The sequence below is a fragment of the Oncorhynchus masou genome, chromosome 13 (assembly GCF_036934945.1).
Source record: "Oncorhynchus masou masou isolate Uvic2021 chromosome 13, UVic_Omas_1.1, whole genome shotgun sequence".
Taxonomy (NCBI): domain Eukaryota; kingdom Metazoa; phylum Chordata; class Actinopteri; order Salmoniformes; family Salmonidae; genus Oncorhynchus; species Oncorhynchus masou.
This window is the reverse complement of record NC_088224.1, coordinates 44,939,565-44,961,207: the sequence shown is the minus strand read 5'-3', so window position 1 is coordinate 44,961,207 and position 21,643 is coordinate 44,939,565. Positions and strand designations below refer to the sequence as shown.

Genomic DNA, 21,643 nt, shown 5'->3' with positions numbered 1-21,643 from the left:
ACAATCAAAAGTCTATTTTTTTCAAGAGTTGTTCATTTGTTAGGCTATTAGTAAAGGTGTAACACTATTTATTATTTAATTACCTCTGATCTAGTTCAGTCTTATTAACCACTTAAACATATTTCATGATTATCTCTTACTTAGCTCTATGACAGTGGGGCTTTTTGATTGCTTTTTGTTCTAAATAGAGACAGCATATAGGATTGTGTGAAAATGCAGGAAATAAGTTTTAGATGCACAAAAACATTCTCAGTGAGGACCACCAAACACCCCTCCAGGTTATGACCCCCCCCTGTAACTCAGTAACTAACTCAATAAAATATGATAAATTATATTTTTGTTTAGTATAAATTTAATACAGCGGGCATATAACAAGCATATAACGAAATGTACTACCGTTTTTCAGACTCGTTTCACGCGATTCGATAATACGAATTCCGACTGTGGGCAGATCAGCTGTTTTAGACACGATAATGTATTTCCACTTCCTTTAGCTAGCAGCTAGCTAGCAGGCCAACAACAACACGTCGGATATTTAGATTATATTCAAGGATTTGTAACTGATCTTTAATTAAAGGTGATCAAGTTAAAGTTCAGTCGCTGGAAGCTAAGGTGGGTAAATATATTTTATCGGCCTGATTTTGCGGGAGACTGATCATCGTCATCTGCTTTACCAACATTTAGGATAACCTAAGATAACTGTTTGCTAGCCAGCGTTAGCGCTGAAACTTCTGCTGGTACCATAGGCTGGTTGCTTGCTAGCTATATGTGCTAACACTCAGTTTACTTGATTGACAAGCCTACAGTAGTTAGTACTTAGTCAATGTCGTAACTTTAAAAAAAGGTACATCTGTGAAGTTCTCAAGTAACGTTAAGCATTATCAGAGGTGATCCTCATTACACCTGCCACTTTCTGTTCTGACAAACCATAGGTAGCTAACGAGCTAGGGATTTAGTCGGTGTAAGTCCATTTGACTTCACTTGCATAACAGGGTAAACTTGTCCAAACAATGTGGCTTTCATATTTTTTTTTCCAGGTTTCAATGTTGTGCCCCAGTATTAGCGAACGTTACATCTTGCAGCTGGAGATTTGTCATATTTAGTAGTCCTCCGCATTGGAAGAGACCGTTCTGTTGTTCCAGCCCAACATATCTGGGATATGTGCAAGGCACCATAAGACTCCAAGAGGACACTCACTGATGGTTTAAAACATGGACCAGGGTGTTGCCGACAGTCCTGTCATCCTTGTGATCAAGGCACCCAACCAGAAGTATGATGACCAGACAATCAACTGCTTCCTGAACTGGACAGTGGAGAAACTAAAAACCCATATCTCACATGTATATCCCAGTAAACCGGTGAGTAGGCTCTGACTTACGTACAGTGAGATTGAGGTCTGGTCAGATCAATGATGTATAGTGCTTTCGGGAAAGTATTCAGACCCCTTGACTTTTTACACATTTTGTTACGTTACAGCCTTATTCTAAAATTGATTATATAGTTTTTTTTTCCATCTCTGCAGCACTCATCAATCTACACACAATAACACATAATGACAATGCAAAAACAGGTTCCCCCAGACGTGACATTTGGCATTCAGGCCAAAGAGTTCAATCTTGGTTTCATCAGAGCAGAGAATCTTGTTTCTCATGGTTAGTCTTTTTAGGTGCCTTTTGGCAAACTCCACTCTCCCATAAAGGCCTGATTGGTGGAGGGCTGCAGGGATGGTTGTCCTTCTGGAAAGTTCTCTCATCTCCACAGAGGAACTCTGTCAGAGTGACATTCAGGTTCTTGGTCTCCCCCGATTGCTCAGTTTGTCCGGGCGGCCAGCTCTAAGAAGAGTCTTGGTGGTTCCAAACATCTTCCATTTAAGAATGATGGAGGCCACTGTGTTCTTGGGGACCTTCAATGCTGCTGACATTTTTTGGTACCCTTCCCCAGATCTGTGCCTCAGCACGATCCTGTCCGCAGAGCTCCGAGACAATTCTTTCGACCTCATGGCTTGGATTTTGCTCTGACATGCACTGTCAACTGTGGGATCTTATATAGACAGGTGTGTGCCTTTTCCAAATCATGTCCAATCAATTGAATTTACCACAGGTGGACTCAGCCAGTCAGTTTGTAGAAACATCTCAAAGATTATCAATGGAAACAGAATGCACCTGAGCTCAATTTTGAGTCTCATAGCAATTGGTCTGAATACTTATGTAAATAAGGTTCTTATTTTATATACGTTTACAAAAATTTAGAGCATGTTTTCATTTTGTCATTATGGGGTATTGTGTGCAGATTGATGAAAAAAAGTAATTGAATCAATTTTAGAACAAGGCTGTAACGTAACAAAATGTGGAAAAAGTCAAGTGGTATGAATACTTTCCGAATGAATTGTATATAAACCCTGGATTGCTGATGCTATGTATTGGCCAATGAGAGGCTTCGAAGCCACCGGTCGGCCATATTAGCACTCCACAGAAGAAGCAGTCCTCATGTTTCAATGAAATGATTCAAGGCCAAAATGACATGTATTTAATAAATAAAGAAATAATAATTGTAGTGGGGACAGTAACATTAGTACATTCTAAAAATATATATTTTTATGTTTAGCTCACATCATTTAAAAGTATGCTTCAAGGTGTCTAACAAAATAAACATCCTGTGTACCCCAGTAATTGCTTTTTGCTACACAGTGATGATTTCCTAACCTGGAAATACATCTGCTTATATGTAGGCCAACACTTTTGAATTCATGTCATATTACTGAAATGCATAGCTTAATGTCAGTGATGTGAACCTATTACCTGTGGGAATGAGACTTTATAACCTATAACCGCATCTGAAAGAATGTCAAAACACACCGTAGCAAACTACTCTACGGGGAAAAGAGAGGCTGGAAGAGGAGAAGGCATTGAATAAAAGGTTGTGCTAAGCATATTTGAACATGTTCTTGGCTTGAAAGTGTAGATTTGACGTCAGGCTGGAATAAGAGCCCTGCGATTACTTTGTTCTCCCCTATAATCTGATTTAATAACAGTTCCTGCTCAGTAATCATTGTAAACACTGAGCACTTAACAGCACTCTTGTCTAATAGTAATCTCAGTCTGTTATGTGTTCTCCAACTTCTCTGGTTCGTGTCATCGATCTCATTACTGTTTACCATAATAGTATTAACCAGGTGACGGAGCCTTAACAAAAACAGTCTGTTGAAAAGATACAATTTTGGTTTAGATTTCAGCTTTACTGCAGCACTGACATCACAAGAATGTCAATGTAAACTCAAATGTCTCGCTACCACTGACACTGTCATTGCCCTAATATGTCTAGCCTAATCCTTTGTTTCCTAAATCCTGTCAATCCGATTAACTAAACTGTACAGTGCCTTCAGTATTCAAACCTGTTCTTTTTCCACATTTTGTGTTACAGCCTGAATTTAAAATGGATTACATTGAGATTTGTCACTGGCCTATACACAATAACCCATAATGTCAAAGTGGAATTATGTTGAGCAAAAATGTTACTAATGAAAAGCTGAAATGTCTGGAGTCAAGAAGTATTCACCCCTTTATGACAAATAGGTTCAGCAGTAAAAATGTGCTTAACAAGTCACATACAGTGCCTTGCAAAAGTATTCATCCCCCTGGCATTTTCCCTATTTTGTTGCATTACAACCTGTAATTTAAATAGTTTTGTTAATTTGGATTTCATGTAATGGACATACACAAAATAGTCCAAATTGGTGAAGTGAAAAAAATGACTTACTTCCAAAAAAAATAAAAATTGGTGCTGCATATGTATTCACCCCATTTGCTATGAAGCCCCTAAATAAGATCTGGTGCAACCAATTACCTTCAGAAGTCACATTATTAGTTAATTAAAGTCCATCAGTGTGCAATCTAAGTGTCACATGATCTCAGTATAAATACACACCTGTTCTGAAAGGCCCCAGAGTCTGTAACACCACTAAGCAAGCGTCACCATGAAGACCAAGGAGCTCTCCAAACAAGTCAGGGACAAAGTTGTGGAGAAGTACAGATCAGGGTTGAATATGGCACCACAACAAACCTGCCAAGAGAAGGCTGCCCACCAAAACTCACAGACCAGGCAAGCAGGGCATTATTCCGAGGCAACAAAGAGACCAAGGATAACCCTGAAGGAGCTGCAAAGCTCCACAGCGTAGATTGGAGTATCTGTCCATAGGTAAACTTTAATCTGTACACTCCACAGAGCTGAGCTTTACGGAAGTGTGGCCAGAAAAAAGCCATTGCTTAAAGAAAAAAAATAAGGAAACACGTTTGGCGTTCGCCAAAAGGCATTTGGGAGACTCTCCAAACATATGGAAGAAGGTACTCTGGTCAGATGAGACTAAAATTGAGCTTTTAGGCCATCAAGGAAAACTATATGTCTGGCGCAAACGCAACACATCTCATCACGCAGAGAACACCATCACCAAGGTGAAGCATGGTGGTGGCAGCATCATGGTGTGGGGATGTTTTTCATAGGAAGGAACTGGGAAACTGGTTAGAATTGAAGGAATGATGGATGGTGCTAAATACAAGGAAATTCTTGAGGGAAACCTGTTTCAGTCTTCCAGAGATTTGAGACTGGGATGGAGGTTTACCTTCCAGCAGGACAATGACCCTAAGCATACTGCTAAAGCAACACTTGAGTGGTTTAAGGGGAAACATTTAAATGTCTTGGAATGGCCTACTCAAAGCCCAGACCTCAATCCAATTGAGAATCTGTGGTATAACTTAAAGATTGCTGTACACCAGCAGAACTCATCCAACTTGAAGGAGCTGGAGCAGTTTTGCCTTGAAGAATGGGCAAATATCAAAGTGGCTAGATGTACCAAGCTTATAGAGACATACCCCAAGAGACTTGCAGCTGTAATGGCTGCAAAATGTGGCTCTACAAAGTATTTACTTTGGGGGTTGAATATTTATGCATGCTCAAGTTTTCTGTTTGTTTCACGCAAAATATATTTTGTATCTTTAAAGTTGTAGGCATGTTATTTGTATTTTTTTTATTTCACCTTTTATTTATTTAACCAGGTAGGCTAGTTGAGAACAAGTTCTCATTTGCAACTGTGACCTGGCCAAGAAAAAGCAAAGCAGTTCAACACATACAACAACAGAGTTACACATGGAATAAACATACAATCAATAATACAGTAGAAACATCTATATACAGCATGTGCAAATGAGGTAGGATAAGAGGTAAGGCAATACACAGGCCATGGTAGCAAAGTCATTACAATATAGCAATTCAACACTGGAATGGTAGGATGTGCAGAAGATGAATGTGCAAGTTGAGATACTGGGGTGCAAAGGAGCAAGATAAATAAATAAATAAATACAGTATGAGGATGAGGTAGATTGGATAGGCTATTTACAGATTAGCTATGTACAGGTGCAGTGATCTGTGAGCTACTCTGACAGCTGGTTCTTAAAGCTAGTGAGGGAGGTAAGAGTCTCCAGCTTCAGAGATTTTTGCAGTTCGTTCCAGTCATTGGCAGCAGAGAACTGGAAGGAGAGGCCGCCAAAGGAAGACTTGGCTTTGGGGGTGACTATTGAGATATACCTGCTGGAGCGTGTGCTACGGATGGGTGCTGCTATGGTGGCCAGTGAGCTGAGACAAGGCGGGGCTTTACCTAGCGGAGACCTTGAGTGCTGTTGCTAGCTAATTTGACCTGCGATATCAACATTGGGTTGTTCTTTTACCTGAAAGGAACAAGGTCCTCTTCTTCTTTGTAGAATATTGACTCATGAGTCACACAAAATCATGTGTTCTCTACTCTGACAATTAATCCACAGATAAAAGGGGAAACCTGGTTGGTTTCAAGTAATCACTCCTCCTTCATTCTTTTTCTTCTGTGGACTTTATATGGCGGTTGGCAACCAACTTTAAAGTGCATTACCACCACCAACTGGACTGGAGTGTGGACCTTAGTTCATCTTTCCAGTGCATCAAGTGTCAAAAATCGAACCAAGTTCTATTTTAGTGCCTGGCTATGCAGCCGCTCAAGCTGTTTGAATGAAATTACTGAATAACATGTATGTGTATATTTATTTAGCAGCGCACGGAACATGAGCGGTGTGGTCAGCATGTAAGACTGGTCTCGCGTTGCCATCCTTCCAAAGCTCTTCCGTCACAGTCTGGGAGCTGAGTCTAAGCTATTCTAGTTATTTCAATCACTACTACTTACATGTTCTTATGAATTATAAGAAAGTGAAAGGGAATCTTCTCTGGACCCAAAGTGAAGGAAAGCGAAAGGAAAACCCCTGTTTTCAGGGGTTATCAAATCAATCCATTAAATATATTTTATAAAGCCCTTTTTACAACAGAAGTTGTCACAAGGTGCTTTACAGATGCCCAGCCTAAAACCCCAAAGAGCAAGCAATGTAGAGACCGAAGCACAGTGGCTAAGAAAAACTTGATACAAGGCAGGAACTTAGGAAGAAACCTATAGAGGAACCAGGATCCGATGGGTGGCCAGTCCTCTTCTGACTAGAGATTTAAGAGTAGATGTGGCCATTAAGGCCAGATCGTTTTTCAAGACTGTCATAAATGACCGCAGGGTCAGATAATAAATCTGGTCTATCAAATCAAATCCATGTTTATTTCTCACTTGCTCCGAATACAACCTGACAATGAAATGCTTACTATGTTCTCAACTGTCTGATTTTTATTGTAGCGCTTCAAAGACCAGAGGATGGTGTATTCTGGGAAGCTCCTCTTGGATCACTTAATACTGAAAGATGTGCTCAGAAAGGTCTGTCTGCTGCATTCATTTATCTTTCATCTTGACATAGATATTCTGATCAGAGATTACAGCAATGTATGCATTCATCCTAGATCTCATTCTTAAAGTCAAGCTGATTCCTCTGATGATTGTACTTTGTCAATGCAATAGTGTGGCTGTCCTTGCTAATGGCCACAGATGACTCTTACAGCAGGATGAGTACCACGTGGTCCACCTGGTGTGTGCATCTCGCACCCCTCCTGGGTCCCCCAAGCTCCACATCAGCCACAGTAACAAGGCCCCTGGAGTCCCCTCTACTGGCTTCACGGTGAGTTACCCTTATGCATGCAACACCTATCCTACTGCTCTGTTCATTGCCACTAATTTCATCATCCCAGCACACCTAGGACTAGCTGTAGTCTGTTTGTGCTATCATGCCAACTCCTTGTCACTCATTGTCATGCCAAAAAATGGCTTGTCAATGAGCTATGGAGTTGGCAAGAGCACAAACAGATCTGGGACAAGGCTAACCTAGGCCTACTCTGTTGTAAATCCACACAGCTACTGAAGTTTGTTAAGTGGAGTCAGAGAAGTAAAATAATCAACTTCTTGATTGGTTTTCTCAGACGGGTCAGAGCCCCCGTCTCTCCTCCCATGGCCAAGATGGCCAATCAACCTCCACTGGAGAGCACTCTGACGGGCTGAGACATCACACAGGCCCTGCCCCTAACCATGCAGCACACCCTGCCTTAATGCAAGCGTAAGCCCTTATACCCCAACCTCTCAATTATAACACTGTTAGTTCTGGCCACATGTTATGATTGTCCAAGAGGTGTAGTACTGTTGAGAGCTCTCACTTCCTAATAGATTTGTGTTTGTATGTGTTAACTGTTCTACAGGTAATGCCGAACTGTTTACCCGTAGCTGTGTACTTCTATTGCAGCGACATGTGGAACCAGTTCTCTCCACAGCAAGGCTCTACCAACAACATGCCAGCCTACCCTGGCATACAGTACAATCCCATGACGCTGCTGTGGTGGCAGCAGGTGTACGCCCGGCAATACTACATGCACTAGTAAGTCTGCTGTCTCACAACAACTGTTGGACAATATGCTCAATTACCCTTGCTGAGATATGCGATCATTGAGGTTCAATCACAATTATCTGACTTTCAGTATGAATTGACGTGTGAAAAAAGTCAAGACAGGGCTGATGGAAAAAAAAGACTACAATTTCATAATTGTTTACAGAAAATGTGTTTTTTCAGCATGGCGAGATCTTTGTGTCTTTAAAATAATTATGTGAGAAATGGTGATGGAAATGCCTTTATGCGCAAAAGTTTATATAATAACTATCATATCAAAGTAAACTTGAAGTCACACAATGATAATGGTGTGTAGTCCTCCCACTACGTCTGTCACGCAGAGGGCTCTCTATGGTGTAATAGGTCACGGCGTGACTAGGGGGGTTTCTAGGTATTATATTTCTATGTTGGTGTGTGTGTGTGTATGGTTCCCAATTGGAAGCAGCTGATAATCGCTACCTCTAATTGGGGATCATACTTAGTGCATCCTTTTTCCCCTCCTGCTATGGGGGATATTGTTTTGTGTGAGTGCCTATGTGCGCTACGTATTTCACGATTGTTATATTCGTTGTTGTTTTGGAAGTTTCACTATCATTAAAATGTGGAACTCTACTCACACTGTGCCTTGGTCCAATTAATCATACGACGGCCGTGACAACGTCTCGGGAAATCATGCAGTTTATTAGGCTACCGAGCGATGGAAACCCATTTATCTTTTATACGGTACATGGGAATTCAACCGCAAAATAACTGTTTATTCGCACTATGTCATCATGCACAACCTTTTATCTGCAACAAGTCCATTTGATGGAATTATCTCTGGTGGGAAAATGTGCATATCGTTTTTATGCAGCTTTTTGAATATTCTCATGAAATCTGTCGCTGATTAGTTTCTCTTTACATCCATTTCTCTCTCTTTTCTCTGTCTCTCTTGCCCTTCAGTCAGATGTTGGCTGCCTCATCTCACCACTTTAGGACTGACCTGCTCTCGACCCAGCCTGGTCAATCAGATCCTCTGAACCCACCTCCCCTGGAGGAGCGCCGTGGCGAGCCTGACATCCAGATGAACGCCCAGGGAGGAGAGGTGCATCTAAATGAAGAAGAGCAGAACCGTGATTGGCTGGACTGGGTGTACACGGTGTCACGCATCGCCATCTTGCTCAGCATAGTCTACTTCTACTCCTCCTTTAGCCGCTTTGTCATGGTGATGGGTGCCATGTTGTTGCTATATCTGTGAGTATTCCCCTGCACCCTCTCAACTTAATACTATGTGTCCCTGCTAAGTGACATACTAGACTGGACCCAGATCTGTATGTGCTGTCTTGCCAATATCCATAGCCTTAGCTATACAGCTCTGGGACCAGGCTAGACTGTAAATTGAAAATGAGATTGTTCTGAAACCTTTATATTAACCCTATAACCTTTCTATCTGGGTCTTCTTGGGTCTTTGACCCAACAAATGTGCTGTGAACAGTCACCCATTATGGATCACAGGTTTTGTCAATGGCTATTTCTGTATTTACGTTAGGCACCAAGCAGGGTGGTTCCCTTTTAACCCGGAGAATGAATTTCAGAACCATGGATATGGGCCCCAACAGGAGGAGATGGAGGCGGACCTTCAGCATGACCTCCAAGAGATGGTAGGTCATTATTGACCTCTGACCGTAAAGTAATTGGGCCTCAGGCCCAATTTTGCCCTGAAAGTGACGATGAAGAATTGTTAAACTCAACCAAAGGCATCCCAGGACAGATAACTCCTTGAATTATACAGTAATTTCATTTGTAATAGCAGTGATGAATTATTTATGTAATGCGTGTCTGGTAACATAATATGGTATTTCTATGGTGAATGATTACAATTGCATTGATGCGTGTAGCAAATATGTCTTTGATGGAAAGAGTTTGTTGGAAATGTTAGAGGAAAACATTTATCCAGTATTCCAGTTTCTGTGTGATGACTAATTTACGTGTTGCCATGTTTGGCCTACACAGGAGCGGGTGATGGATGAAGGCTTGGGCGACGATGATGGGGACAGTGGAGAGGAAGGACTGGAGGATCCCAATGGTATTCCCCATGCTGGCTTTCTCTCTACGACTTGGTCTTTTATTGTCACGTTCTTCATGTCTCTCATACCTGAGGGGCCACCCAATGCTGCCAACTGAGCCATGTGAGAATATCACTACTGACTGGACTGAATACACTATCTTAGTATGCCCAGCGAGTTCACCCTTGTCTACACAATCATTGTACATCTACTGGATCACAGGGCACTACAGAAGAACTGAGTGGTCACTCAGCCACACAAACAAAGGCTTTGAACTGTTTTTGAAGTGAACACAACAATGAGCTTTGGGGGAAAAGGACATCCCTGTGTAATATTATGTTTAATACCATGATAATTAAACCTATTTGAGTGAAATAATAAATAAAGTATGTGAACTTTAAATCTGTGTAATATTGTATTTAATATAAACTTAATATAAACTTGGCTTGAATCAAACAATCAGTTTTAAAGAACACCACCCTAAATCCTATTTGTTGTGTTATATGAGGGTAATATGAATTTCAGTTCAGATGGAACCTCACGTTCGTTTGTTCGAGTCATGAATGAAAACAGACATTAAAAACAAAAACAACAACATTTTGATCCAGTATAAAAAAGCACCCGATTAAAATGTTTGAAAATCTTACCAATCACACCATATCGTGAATGTGGTATGCCACAAGTGTGGTACGCCGTTCCCTTTGACTAGTGATTCAGAACCACGTGATACGCGACCCTTTCAACCCAGACATGAATATTAGCTAATGTTTTTAATACGCATTCATAAATGACCGTTTTAGAAGAATGCTGATCCTGGGTTTCCATGGTTGCTAGTTCAATTGCGGTGCGTCCTTTGAACTTGAGTGGCCAGAAAAATGGCATTTAGCAAACTAACGTTAGCTCATTTTCTTTAACTTTTGACAAAGAAAATAACAATTGAAAATACTGAAACTAGTTCCTACCTGGTGTATCTACCACTTATGTCATATTTTGAGGCATTCTCAGACTCGGAGTCTGAAAACATGGCTATGAAGACTCGCCGGTCAGGCGACCAGGCCCAGTTTTGCACTGAAAGTGACGACGAGGAATTGTTCAACTCAACCAAAGACATCCCAAATGATGGAAAGGGTAAACGCGTTGCATTTGCTCTTCATGTCAACAAACGACAAGCACGAAAATGTGTTTCTCTCTGCGTTTTGCAAACCGAAGATGGCGTTTCTGACGGGTCTGACTCTGCTTTTATTCGAGATAAAGTAGGCATAACTGTGCGATATTTTATGAACATTGGAATCACAGTCATTATTGGTAAGTTTCAATAGTTGCCTCATCTATTAATGAACGTAATAGTTAACGTTATTCATCAGCCTATGACTGAGCATTCATTTTTTGATGACAAACCTGTGTACATCTTTTTGACAGCTGTCTTGGCTGGACTTCTACATTGGTAAGTTCACTATCCAGGTACTGTATGTTGTTACAACCTACCAATGCTGGCCAGATGTAGAAATGTGGACGTCATTAGTCTAAAGGATTAGGCCTATACTTCATTCAGTCAAGTCATTCAGTCTGACAGACAGACACTTCCCCTTGCTGATGTGATGTCTAAAACCTTGTTTAGGGCTCATCTAACAAACCTCTTTGAAAATGACAAACACTTTTCACACCTATCTTCGATTGAAAAAGAAATGGCTTTCCGCACTGAAATGGTAAGAGAAATGTTGAGATGGGCCAATTGAAACATATCCCTCTTGTCCTTCACTGCTTCACATTTGCCATTCCAAGGGGGCTTGAGATTTGACATCCTGTGTTATTGAAGAAATGGACACATTGTTACAAAAATAGTCTCATCTGCAATTTCAGCATCCTGTTCACTCACATGTTGGTTTTATTTTGCAGGGTCTGTATTATTCCTATTTCAAGGTCTTCATCAATGCGCCATCCTTTTTGCATGGTTTCCACCTGATCATGAACGACAGGTTCTCTGAGTATCCTCTTGTTATCAATGCTCTGAAGAGGTTCAATCTGTACCCAGAGGTACTATAGGAGCTGGAACTATGTCATTATTTCGCAAGCAAGATTTTTGCATTTTATAAATATGCAAGTGCAGACATTTATTTATTTCACCAAACAAAGACAAAAAAGAAACAATGGCGATCATTTAATTGTGCAGTGCAGTGGATCTAAAAAACGTTGTATTGTTCTTCTGTTTCTTCGTTACAGAGTGTTTATTCCAGTGATCCCCTCTCTGTTGATAGGTTTTCCTTGGCAGCCTGTTCAGGATTTACACTGGCACCATGGACTTCTTTGGAATCCCCACCAAGGCATGTTGGAATGTCAACAGAGCAGATGGACTGAATCCAGTAGAGAGCTGTGAAGGTACAACTACTCCTAGAAAATAACTGCGTTAGGCTTGGGCAATACACCGGTATACGGTATATTTCGAAATACCGAATGTATGATTTTGGGGTTGGGGGCTACCCCACCTAACTATGAGGAATCTAGGATGTGTCAATTAAATTATATCCAGCTCAGGGCTCCAGCTTTGCATTTGGTTTGCTAACTTGCTAGCTAATTGGCTAGATGTTAATACCTAGCTTCTTGGTTACAGCGGAGACATTCTAGCCTGAGTGCCTTGCTGAGTACAGTCTCTTTAGCTAACATTCCACTCCTTGCCACTCCTTGTCATTTGAAAAGAGACTGGCCTTTCTGCCATCGTCAAATATGAACATTACATCATTAATGAGCTCGAGGAGAACAGAGTTGATGATCCTGATTCAATAACCCTCACAGCTATCTTCCAATCACAAAGATAATCAAAATATTGGAACTCTCACTTTTGTTCTCCACAGAACATGTTGGTATCCGGTTGCTAAGCAACAATGTTTTGTTTGTCCAGAGGAAACCAGTCTGTCAAAAGTTGCTAGCTCACCTCTAAATTCTCAAACTAAATATGTACTGCAATTCCAACCACAAAACCTCTTTGCTAAGCCTCAAAATAGAACAATTTTCCTAGCTTACAGCTAAATGTTTGTTTTTTGACTTTGTAATAATTCTAATTCATGTTGTCATGGAAAATATTTCCAACAACCAATGAGCAACTCCACCATCAATCCAGCTGCCTTTTGAACGTTGAGATTGCCTCTTTGGCAATGACATGGAGTAGCAAGGAGTAGTCATGCACGACTCCGACTCTGACTCCTGTGGCTGGAGTCGAAAAGTAGTCAACTCTTGTGCGACTCTGTCTCCTGCTGTTGGAGTCGACTCCTGCTCGACTCCGGGGGAAAAACCACGCTGAAACGGATGTGCACAGGTACACATCATTTCATTACTGCAGAGTCCCACCAGGAAGGCTACATTTGCGTTCTAGGGGACTGACATGAGCATGATGCTGCCCATTTGGTCATCCACTTAGCCCATAAAAGGCCTATTTTGTTTGAATATAGTTGATGTGTAGGAACTAGAATATTTCAGTGATATTTCTGCTGTGTGCAGTCTTGATGGATCACACGACATGGAATGATGCAGTGCACTACGCTGATAAACCTATTCTTTGCCATGTTATAGTCCTATTCGGATGGGTATTACTAGAGACGTTGGTTTTGTAATTATTATCCAAGAATGTGCGTTATTCCAGAGGACGATTCACACAAGACATATTTCCCCCCCTGTAATTCCGAAATGTTTCAAATATAATTTACTCTTATATGACGGAAGCCTGGAGGTTTTTAGTGTAGGCGTGAAGATATTTTAACGTCATAGGGTAGGTACACTGATAACTCGTGCTTGGCTGCCAAATGTATAGATGTTCCCATAATATTTAAATTGATGAAATGTGATCATAATAATTACGCTGCTGAACCATATTTGCACTTGAGATGTGTTTATGGATGAGAAAGTGAACTTGCCATTTCCCAAAAGTTTAGCGGGGATGACCTGCTTTGAGATCTATTGCCTGGGACAGAGTTCTCCGACCCTGTTCGTGGAGAGCTACCTTCCCTAATCTAGTGCATTTGATTCAATAATTAGATAGTTTATCAACTGAGTCTAGTTAGTTACAACTGGGGTTGGAGTGAAAAACTACAGGACGGTAGCTCTCCAGGAACAAGGTTGGAGAGCCTTGGCCTAGGACATCAACAGTCAGCCAGGGTTTCATTAAATAAATTATAGACACAATACTTTTTATTGCACCTAATTAAACTGATGCATTTGGAGATGTTCAATTTCAATTCACTGGCAGTATTAAGAATAGCTTAGCCATAGTCATTGATAGCCTAATATATACTTTAATATACTTTTAGTGAATTTACGAGGCATTGCTATACAAGACATAGGCTATATTATGGTCATCTGTATCTTGCTATGTGCATGGTTCCGACAGTCTGTCTGCCTGCCTGCGACCAAGGTAAAGTTGGTTTTATATTCACACATTTGGACATTCAACAGACATTCGCCAAAAGCCATTTTAAAATTGTAAAAATCAGTAAATAATTAATTGATTCGCACAGAAACATAAAAATTGAAATGGTTTATTCTATAAATGTCTATCATACTTTTACAACCTTTGTTTTGAGGCCAAATTCCAGTTTTGACTTGATAGAAGTTTCGTCAAATCTATCAAATGCCATTTAAAACGGTATAAATCAATAACTAATTCACTGTTTGTCACAGAAATATCAAACTAGGTATAATTTATTCTATAAATGTCTAGCATACTTTTCCAACCTTTATTTTGAGGAAAGATTCCAGTTTTGATTTGATAGAAATACAAATTTGATAGACTACATGCCCTCTATCAAATCAAAACTGGAATTTGTCCTCAAAACAAATGTTGTAAAAGTATTCTAGACATTTATAGAATAAATCATACCTAGTTTGTTTCTGTGACAAATGGTGAATTAGTTATTTTTTTTATACCTTTATTTTACTAGGCAAGTCAGTTAAGAACAAATTCTTATTTTCAATGACGGCCTAGGAACAGTGGGTTAACTGCCTATTCAGGGGCAGAATGACAGATTTGTACCTTGTCAGCTCGGGGATTCGAACTTGCAACCTTTCGGTTACTAGTCCAACGCTCTAACCACTGGGCTACCCTGCCGCCCCTATTGAGTTATATCGCTAGCTCTGTCTTTCTTTGCTGTGAAAGATGCATGAGTTTGTTCTCGAAGTAGACGACAGCAACTAGTTCCTCCATTGTAAAAAATACTGAATCTCTGGAGTCGATTCTTAGCGGAATCGAAACTTGACACCCAGAAATGGGGGTCGACACCGGGAGTCGACGGGCAAGGATTCGAGGAATCGATCATCCATACCACTAGCAAGAAGTAGAATGTTAGCTAAAAAGACTGGTACCCAGACTAGAGACATTAAATCCCCTCCTGGATCAAGATCCCTGTTGGCTAAATTGTTATTTAACATTTCTTATAGCACCCCTTGTGTGCACTTCCAATAATACTGTATACACCGGTAAAGTACAGAAACGGTATGGCGGTTTGAAGATCTGGAAACCGCCCAACCCTACTATGCATTGTAAATAGTGTCTTGTAGTAATATAGTGTGTCACACTGTCAGGACTGGGAGGCACAGTAAATTGACACTGAGAATATAATTTTCTCCCACTTTTAGGCATGGGGGATGCAGCCTACTTCTATGTCTCCTGTGTCTTCCTGCTTAATGGAGTAATGATGAGCCTGTTCTACATCTACGGGACTTACCTAAGGTAATGAGTTCTTACTGTTGTTGGTTTCTCACTAGCCTGGTCCTAGATCTGTTTGTTTTGTTGCGTACTACATGCTGTCATGTAAGCCATGACAAGGATTTGCATGATGGCACAAATAGACTGGTACCCAGGCTAGTTTATCACTGGTATATCATAAAACCACCATCTTGGGTATCCATGCTGTTTTAGTGCCCCTTGCCACTCTAGGAGACAATCTGATGTTTTTTTTTGGGGGGGGGTGGGGTTTCTTTCCAGTGGCAGTCGTCTTGGAGGGGTCGTCACTGTCCTGTGTCTCTTCTTCAACCATGGAGAGGTGAGAGTTTTGCAGTTTGGAGCTGTGTTCTCATAGTGCAATCCATATTAAAGTTTCCTCACTGTACAATTAATGTTTTCTTTGAGATGAATGTCATTTGATTGTTTACAGTGTATGTACAGTGTATACAGTGTATGTAAACTTAGATCATCATGGCGGTTGGCTGGTGGTGAATGCTATCTTAACTCATGCTATGTATTCCAGAGCACTCGGGTCATGTGGACTCCACCGCTGAGGGAGAGCTTCTCTTATCCCTTCTTTGTCCTGCAGATGCTGCTGTTAACACGCATTCTCAGGTATATTCAGTTTACATGCCATTGATCTAAACCATTTACCATCATCCTATCTGTAAGTCCTATCTGTGTTTTATAACTGAGATACATGTGTATATATTAGTGTACAAAACATTAGGAACACCTTCCTAATATTGAGCTGCACCCTTTTTTGCCCTCAGAACAGTCTCAGTTCATCAGGGCATGGACTATACATGGTGTCGGAAGCCTTCCACAGGGATGCTGGCACAAATTGACTCCAATCCACAGTTATGTCAAGTTAGCTGGATGTCCTTTGGGTGGTGGACCATTCTTGATAAAACACAGGAAACTGTTGGGTGTGAAAAACCCAGCATTGTTGCAGTTCTTGACACCCTCAAACCGGTGTGCCTGGCACCTACTACCATACCCTGTTCATAGGCACTTAAATATTTTGTCTTTCCCATTCGCCCTCTGAATGGCACATATACACAATCCATGTCTAAATTGTCTCAAAGCTTAAAAATCCTTCTTTAACCTGTCTCCTCCCCTTCATCTAAACTAATTGAAGTGGATTTAACAAGGGATCATAGCTTTCACCTGAGTTCACCTGGTCAGTCATGTCATGGAAAGAGCAGTTGTTCCTAATGTTTTGTACACCCAGTGTATGTCACTGAAAATGTATAAATGCAAATAATACTGTTGTCTTTGTATGATTTTGTAGGCGTTCCAAACTTGAAAGAAGATCCCTAGTAGCTCTTGGTGCTTGCAATGTGTTGTTCCTTCTTCCTTGGCCATTTGCCCAGTTTGTTTTGCTAACTCAGGTAAATAAATCCACACACCAAGGTAAAAATGCATGCCTGGAAAATAGCCTGGTAACGTTCATGTGGATGTACCAGTCATCGTAAAAGATTCTGTTATTGTACTGAAGCTCCTTAGCTGTACAATAACAGTGACAATGAATTGAAATGTCTATGTTGTCTGCCTCTTCAGATTGCATGCCTGTTTGCCTGTTATTTTATGGGCTATCTCTCCACTTCCAAGATAAAATCACTACTTGTTGTGCATTTGGTAAGTATTACTACTGAATTGATATTTAGACATGATCGTCACAGGTTTAAGGCTTAGAAACATACTAGCATCCGCTATGGTTGTGAAATTGGTGATAGAACAGTTCCAACATGAACAATGTTCATCAATTATGCTATGATGATGGATCACTGTATTTTGATTGGCTGAACAAAAGTTATTTATTTCTCCTTTCAGGCTTCATTTGCCATCTGCTTTGTCATGCTGTTTGGGAAATTGGAACTTTTGACATCTTTTTACATTTCTTCCCTGGTTGCTGGCTGGGTGAGTTGACTGGGAAATAGACTGAAATGCCTGAATACACAAGTGTCATTCTGTCACTCCTCATACCTGTATGGTGGTGTTTTCCAGGCCATCATCGCACTGAGAGACGATATCACAAGAGTCTGCAAACTTGGAATCGTCACAATTGTATGAAATCCTATTTTATTAATTTGGGTATAATAATGTTAGTTATTTAGTTACATGCTGGGGTTAATTGGTGAAACTACGTTCCTCAGAATTTGCCATTTTTCCATGACTTTAAGAGAAATATATTGAATTATACCATCCCAAGGATCTCCACTCTACCCCCAATCGTAACATGCAATTACACAGCATTATTTAGTGGCACAGTGTAACATACAACAGGTTTTGAATGTTAACTTTTTCCTCTCTAAATCCTCAGTTTGTTCAAGGTATTGCCTGGTTTACCTCCACTGTGCTTCTCAAATTCTTCATGTCGTTCATCCTCGGAGCGTCCAATGATGTAAGTTCTTAGATGAAAGTCTGTTCAGCATGATCTTAACGTGGGCTATGAGTGACCCATGAAGTCAAATGTTCTTTGTTCCCCACAATGTATTTCTCCTTCCTTTCTCTTTCACTGATGGAGTCTACTCATTTAATGTCAATTCCTGTTTCAAATATTTCCATATGAAGGTGTGAATGTCTGTATGACTTTAACCTCACCGTGTGTTTCCCTATATTTCCCACAGGCTCACATTGGCAACTTGATCAGATCCAAGTTGACCAACTACAAGGATTTCCACACGTTGATGTACACCTGTGCTGCAGAGTTCGACTTTATGGAGCTGGAGGTAGGTTTAATTTCATCAGTGCTGCCTCCAAGCTTACTTTTGACACTACTATTTGGTTGTTGATTTTTTTGTTTTTTTTGCCTAAGTGCTTTTCTTATACTGTATTCTGTTTTCAGACTTTGTTGGGATACGTTAAGACATTGATACTCCCGGTAAACATAGTTATTGTAGCCATCATTTCTGGAAAGGTGAGACACATTATTCTCGATTTTGACATTGCAGCTCATTTAAGTCCATTTGAGTGTATATTGTAGTATTATAAATAATTCCTTTGAAGGCAATTAAAGAAGTCTGGAGATCTCTTAGGTGCGAAAGAGTTGACTCTAAAGAAGACGTCGATATTGACACTGAGCAGTAAGTCTTCCAATCCAACACGTAGCATTAAGTATTATATTCGCTGGACACTAGTGCCACCTACAGATCTCTGATAGCTTCCTCATGCAAACATTTTCTATCATATTTTAGGATGGCACAGTTTGCTAATGGGGAGGTAAGCCAACTTAGCTACTTATTTTCACTTTCAAACCAACATCACAGCCCATATTAGCAGCTGTTTTCTTTGAAGGCACAATGACTCATGAATCATTACAGCGCTCATAACTTCCACTGTGTTTCCCTGCCCTTGTGTGCGTGCGTGTGTCAGATGGTGTACCATAGTCTGCAGCTGGTGGCCTTTGCCGTGCTGGCGATCTTGGTCATGAGAATCAAACTCTTCCTGGCCCCGCTGATGTGCCTCATGGCCTCCCTGATCTGCTCTAGACCGGTGAGATGTCTGTAGACAAGACACTGACAGAGACAAACAGACAGGCATAGAGAGACAATAGAAATCACATGGATCACTTTCCATTTTCCTTAATTGACCTCCATCATACCAGCTATAGAAGCCATGCTGATCTAGCATAAAGAGCGGACAGATGGCTAGTGCAATGAAACAAATTAATCTCTTATTTGTACTCCACCAGCATTAGGGTAAGTAACTGGACTCTTATGCAGGCAGTCAGAGCACATCGTAATGAAAAACATCCCCCAAATCAAATGTCCTTGTGAATGGATTTCTAATAAAGACTGCCTGATAAATGATCTACGCTGGGTCTTCATTGATCTGACGGTATACATGTTCTCCAATGCTCCGCAGTTGTTTGGCTGGATAGGGGAGCACTTCAAGTGCCACATCACTGTGTTTGGCATCCTGTCCATCATGGCCATCCAGGGCGTGGCCAACTTCCAGAGCCAGCGAGGAATCGTAGGAGACTTCAGCAACCTGCCTCAGGAGCAGCTCCTGGAGTGGATCAATGCCAACACCATGCCCAGTGAGTCATGTCACGTTAGGACTTATTCCTAGCGTGTGCTTTTCAGGGGCATGAGATTAGTGGGTATACAGTTGTAGGCTGAGCTAGCTTCAGTTGCTGCTAAGCTCTGTAGATGCATTACTATCTAGGATAGATCTGAATTAGTGTAATTTTTGTAATGCAAAAAATGTATTGAGGGATACAAGGAATGGGCTGCAAAAAGGGAATTAAATAGTGTGTGTTCCAAGATGCTGTGTTTGCTGGCTCCATGCCAACCATGGCGAGTGTGAAACTGTCCACTGGTAGAGCCATCGTGAATCATCCCCACTACGAGGACACTTGGCAGAAGTAAGACTGCTACAATTCCCCTATGGGTTATACTTTGCAACAATATCTGATGAGACACCACCCATTGTGTTTGTCAGTAAGTTACGTCTAACATATTCCCACAGGGAAAGAACCAAGTTGGTGTACACCATGTACAGCCGTAAACCGGCCAAGGAGGTGAAGAGGAATCTGATGCAGCTGCAGGCAGACTATTTCATCCTGGAGGACTCCTGGTGTAACCGACGCTCCAGGTAAACATGGTGGTATTATAAAGCATACCATAGCAAAACATTTTGCAATAGAAAATTAAAACAGGTTTCTTATTAGCCACTTTCCCTCCCCGTTTCAGTCTGTCTTCTTCCTTTTGGTGCCAAATGAACAAAGCCCTGTAGTACTATGTTCTCTCAATCTCGGATTCCAATCTAACTGTGCTATACTTCATAGGCCAGGCTGCAGCATGCCTGAGATCTGGGACGTGGAGGATCAGGAGAACAGAGGAAAGTTGCCGCTATGTACCCTCCTATCCATCGACTCCCGACCTCACTTCACCACAATGTTCGTGAATAAAGTCTACAAGGTGCTGAAAATCCCCAAAGATGCCAAATAGGACCTTTTTAATATAGGGACATCATTTTGATTAAACATGTTCAATTTCAATAGTGTGTCATTTTTTCTCTCTACAGGACAACGCATTTCTCTTGAACACCTTAAAAAGCTCTACGTATTGTGCTCTGTGTACTTTCACATGCTGATGGTGTGAATTGCGCCTGAGTTAAATATGGAGAGAGAAATAAGACATTTTACACACTTTTTATTGCTTTCTATCAGCAAAGTAAAAAAACATTTTTTTTTACATCCTATGTTATGGTATTAAACAACATGACAGGAGGATTTTCTGTGCTTGACTGACAGCAGTAGTGAGGTCAGTGTAATACAGTGGGGCAAAAGAGTATTTAGTCAGCCACCAAGTTCTCCCACTTAAAAAGATGAGGCCTGTAATTTTCATCATAGGTACACTTCAACTATGACAGACAAAATGAGAAAAAATCCAGAAAATCACATTGTAGGATTTTTAATGAATGTATTTGCAAATTATGGTGGAAAATAAGTATTTGGTCAATAACAAAAGTTGATCTCAATACTTTTTTTCTGTAAGTCTTCACAAGGTTTTCACACACTGTTGCTGGTATTTTGGCCCATTCCACCATGCAGATATCCTCTAGAGCAGTGATGTTTTGGGGCTGTTGCTGGGCAACACGGACTTTCAACTTCCTCCAAAGATTTTCTATGGGGTTGAGATCTGGAGACTGGCTAGGCCACTCCAGGACCTTGAAATGCTTCTTACAAAGCCACTCCTTCGTTGCCCGGGCGGTGTGTTTGGGATCATTGTCATGCTGAAAGACCCAGCCACGTTTCATCTTCAATGCCCTTGCTGATTGGAAGGAGGTTTTCACTCAAAATCTCACGATACAAGGCCCCATTCATTCTTTCCTTTACACGGATCAGTCGTCCTGGTCCCTTTGCAGAAAAACAGCCCCAAAGCATGATGTTTCCACCCCCATGATTCACAGTAGATATGGTGTTCTTTGGATGCAACTCAGCATTCTTTGTCCTCCAAACACGACGAGTTGAGTTTTTACCAAAAAGTTCTATTTAGGTTTCATCTGACCATGTGACATTCTCCCAATCTTCTTCTGGATCATCCAAATGCTCT

The 21,643-nt window shown here is 40.9% G+C and overlaps 2 protein-coding genes across 3 annotated transcripts; both read left to right on the top strand.

The window, feature by feature from the left end:
- The first annotated feature begins 448 nt into the window (after positions 1–448).
- LOC135552405 (homocysteine-responsive endoplasmic reticulum-resident ubiquitin-like domain member 2 protein) lies at positions 449–10,270 on the top strand. 2 transcript variants are annotated; one of them, XM_064983994.1, is made up of 9 exons: positions 449–612; positions 1,038–1,358; positions 6,692–6,769; positions 6,951–7,067; positions 7,366–7,499; positions 7,683–7,814; positions 8,766–9,056; positions 9,398–9,463; positions 9,816–9,936. In XM_064983994.1, the coding sequence occupies exons 2-9, from the start codon at positions 1,212–1,214 to the stop codon at positions 9,823–9,825; spliced, it is 975 nt and encodes a 324-aa protein (XP_064840066.1). In that variant the 5' UTR covers positions 449–612; positions 1,038–1,211; the 3' UTR covers positions 9,826–9,936. The 2 variants fall into 2 exon arrangements, with proteins under 2 accessions (XP_064840066.1, XP_064840064.1); XM_064983992.1 differs by having other exon boundaries at positions 457–612; positions 9,352–9,463; positions 9,816–10,270.
- Positions 10,271–10,890: 620 nt separating this feature from the next.
- Positions 10,891–20,623, top strand: LOC135553342 (protein C-mannosyl-transferase DPY19L1-like). The gene is made up of 23 exons (XM_064985494.1): positions 10,891–10,996; positions 11,078–11,173; positions 11,288–11,312; positions 11,487–11,574; positions 11,765–11,902; positions 12,124–12,244; positions 15,491–15,584; positions 15,840–15,897; positions 16,102–16,193; positions 16,873–16,972; positions 17,142–17,219; positions 17,415–17,501; positions 17,589–17,648; positions 17,905–17,985; positions 18,212–18,313; positions 18,430–18,501; positions 18,591–18,667; positions 18,779–18,803; positions 18,957–19,076; positions 19,449–19,623; positions 19,851–19,950; positions 20,055–20,180; positions 20,374–20,623. Exons 1-23 carry the CDS (start codon positions 10,891–10,893, stop codon positions 20,534–20,536), a joined length of 2,184 nt encoding a protein of 727 aa, XP_064841566.1. The 3' UTR covers positions 20,537–20,623.
- The last annotated feature ends 1,020 nt before the right edge of the window (positions 20,624–21,643 follow it).

Bases quoted from the DNA above. Each gene is read 5' to 3' on its own strand.
- LOC135552405 (XM_064983992.1), top strand. From the start codon at position 1,212: ATGGACCAGGGTGTTGCCGACAGTCCTGTCATCCTTGTGATCAAGGCA. The intron at 1,359-6,691 runs GTGAGTAGGCTC...TTTTTATTGTAG, and splicing joins ATGTATATCCCAGTAAACCG to CGCTTCAAAGACCAGAGGAT. The intron at 7,068-7,365 runs GTGAGTTACCCT...TGGTTTTCTCAG, and splicing joins TCCCCTCTACTGGCTTCACG to ACGGGTCAGAGCCCCCGTCT.
- LOC135553342 (XM_064985494.1), top strand. From the start codon at position 10,891: ATGGCTATGAAGACTCGCCGGTCAGGCGACCAGGCCCAGTTTTGCACT. The intron at 11,174-11,287 runs GTAAGTTTCAAT...TCTTTTTGACAG, and splicing joins TGGAATCACAGTCATTATTG to CTGTCTTGGCTGGACTTCTA. The intron at 11,313-11,486 runs GTAAGTTCACTA...AACCTTGTTTAG, and splicing joins TTGGCTGGACTTCTACATTG to GGCTCATCTAACAAACCTCT.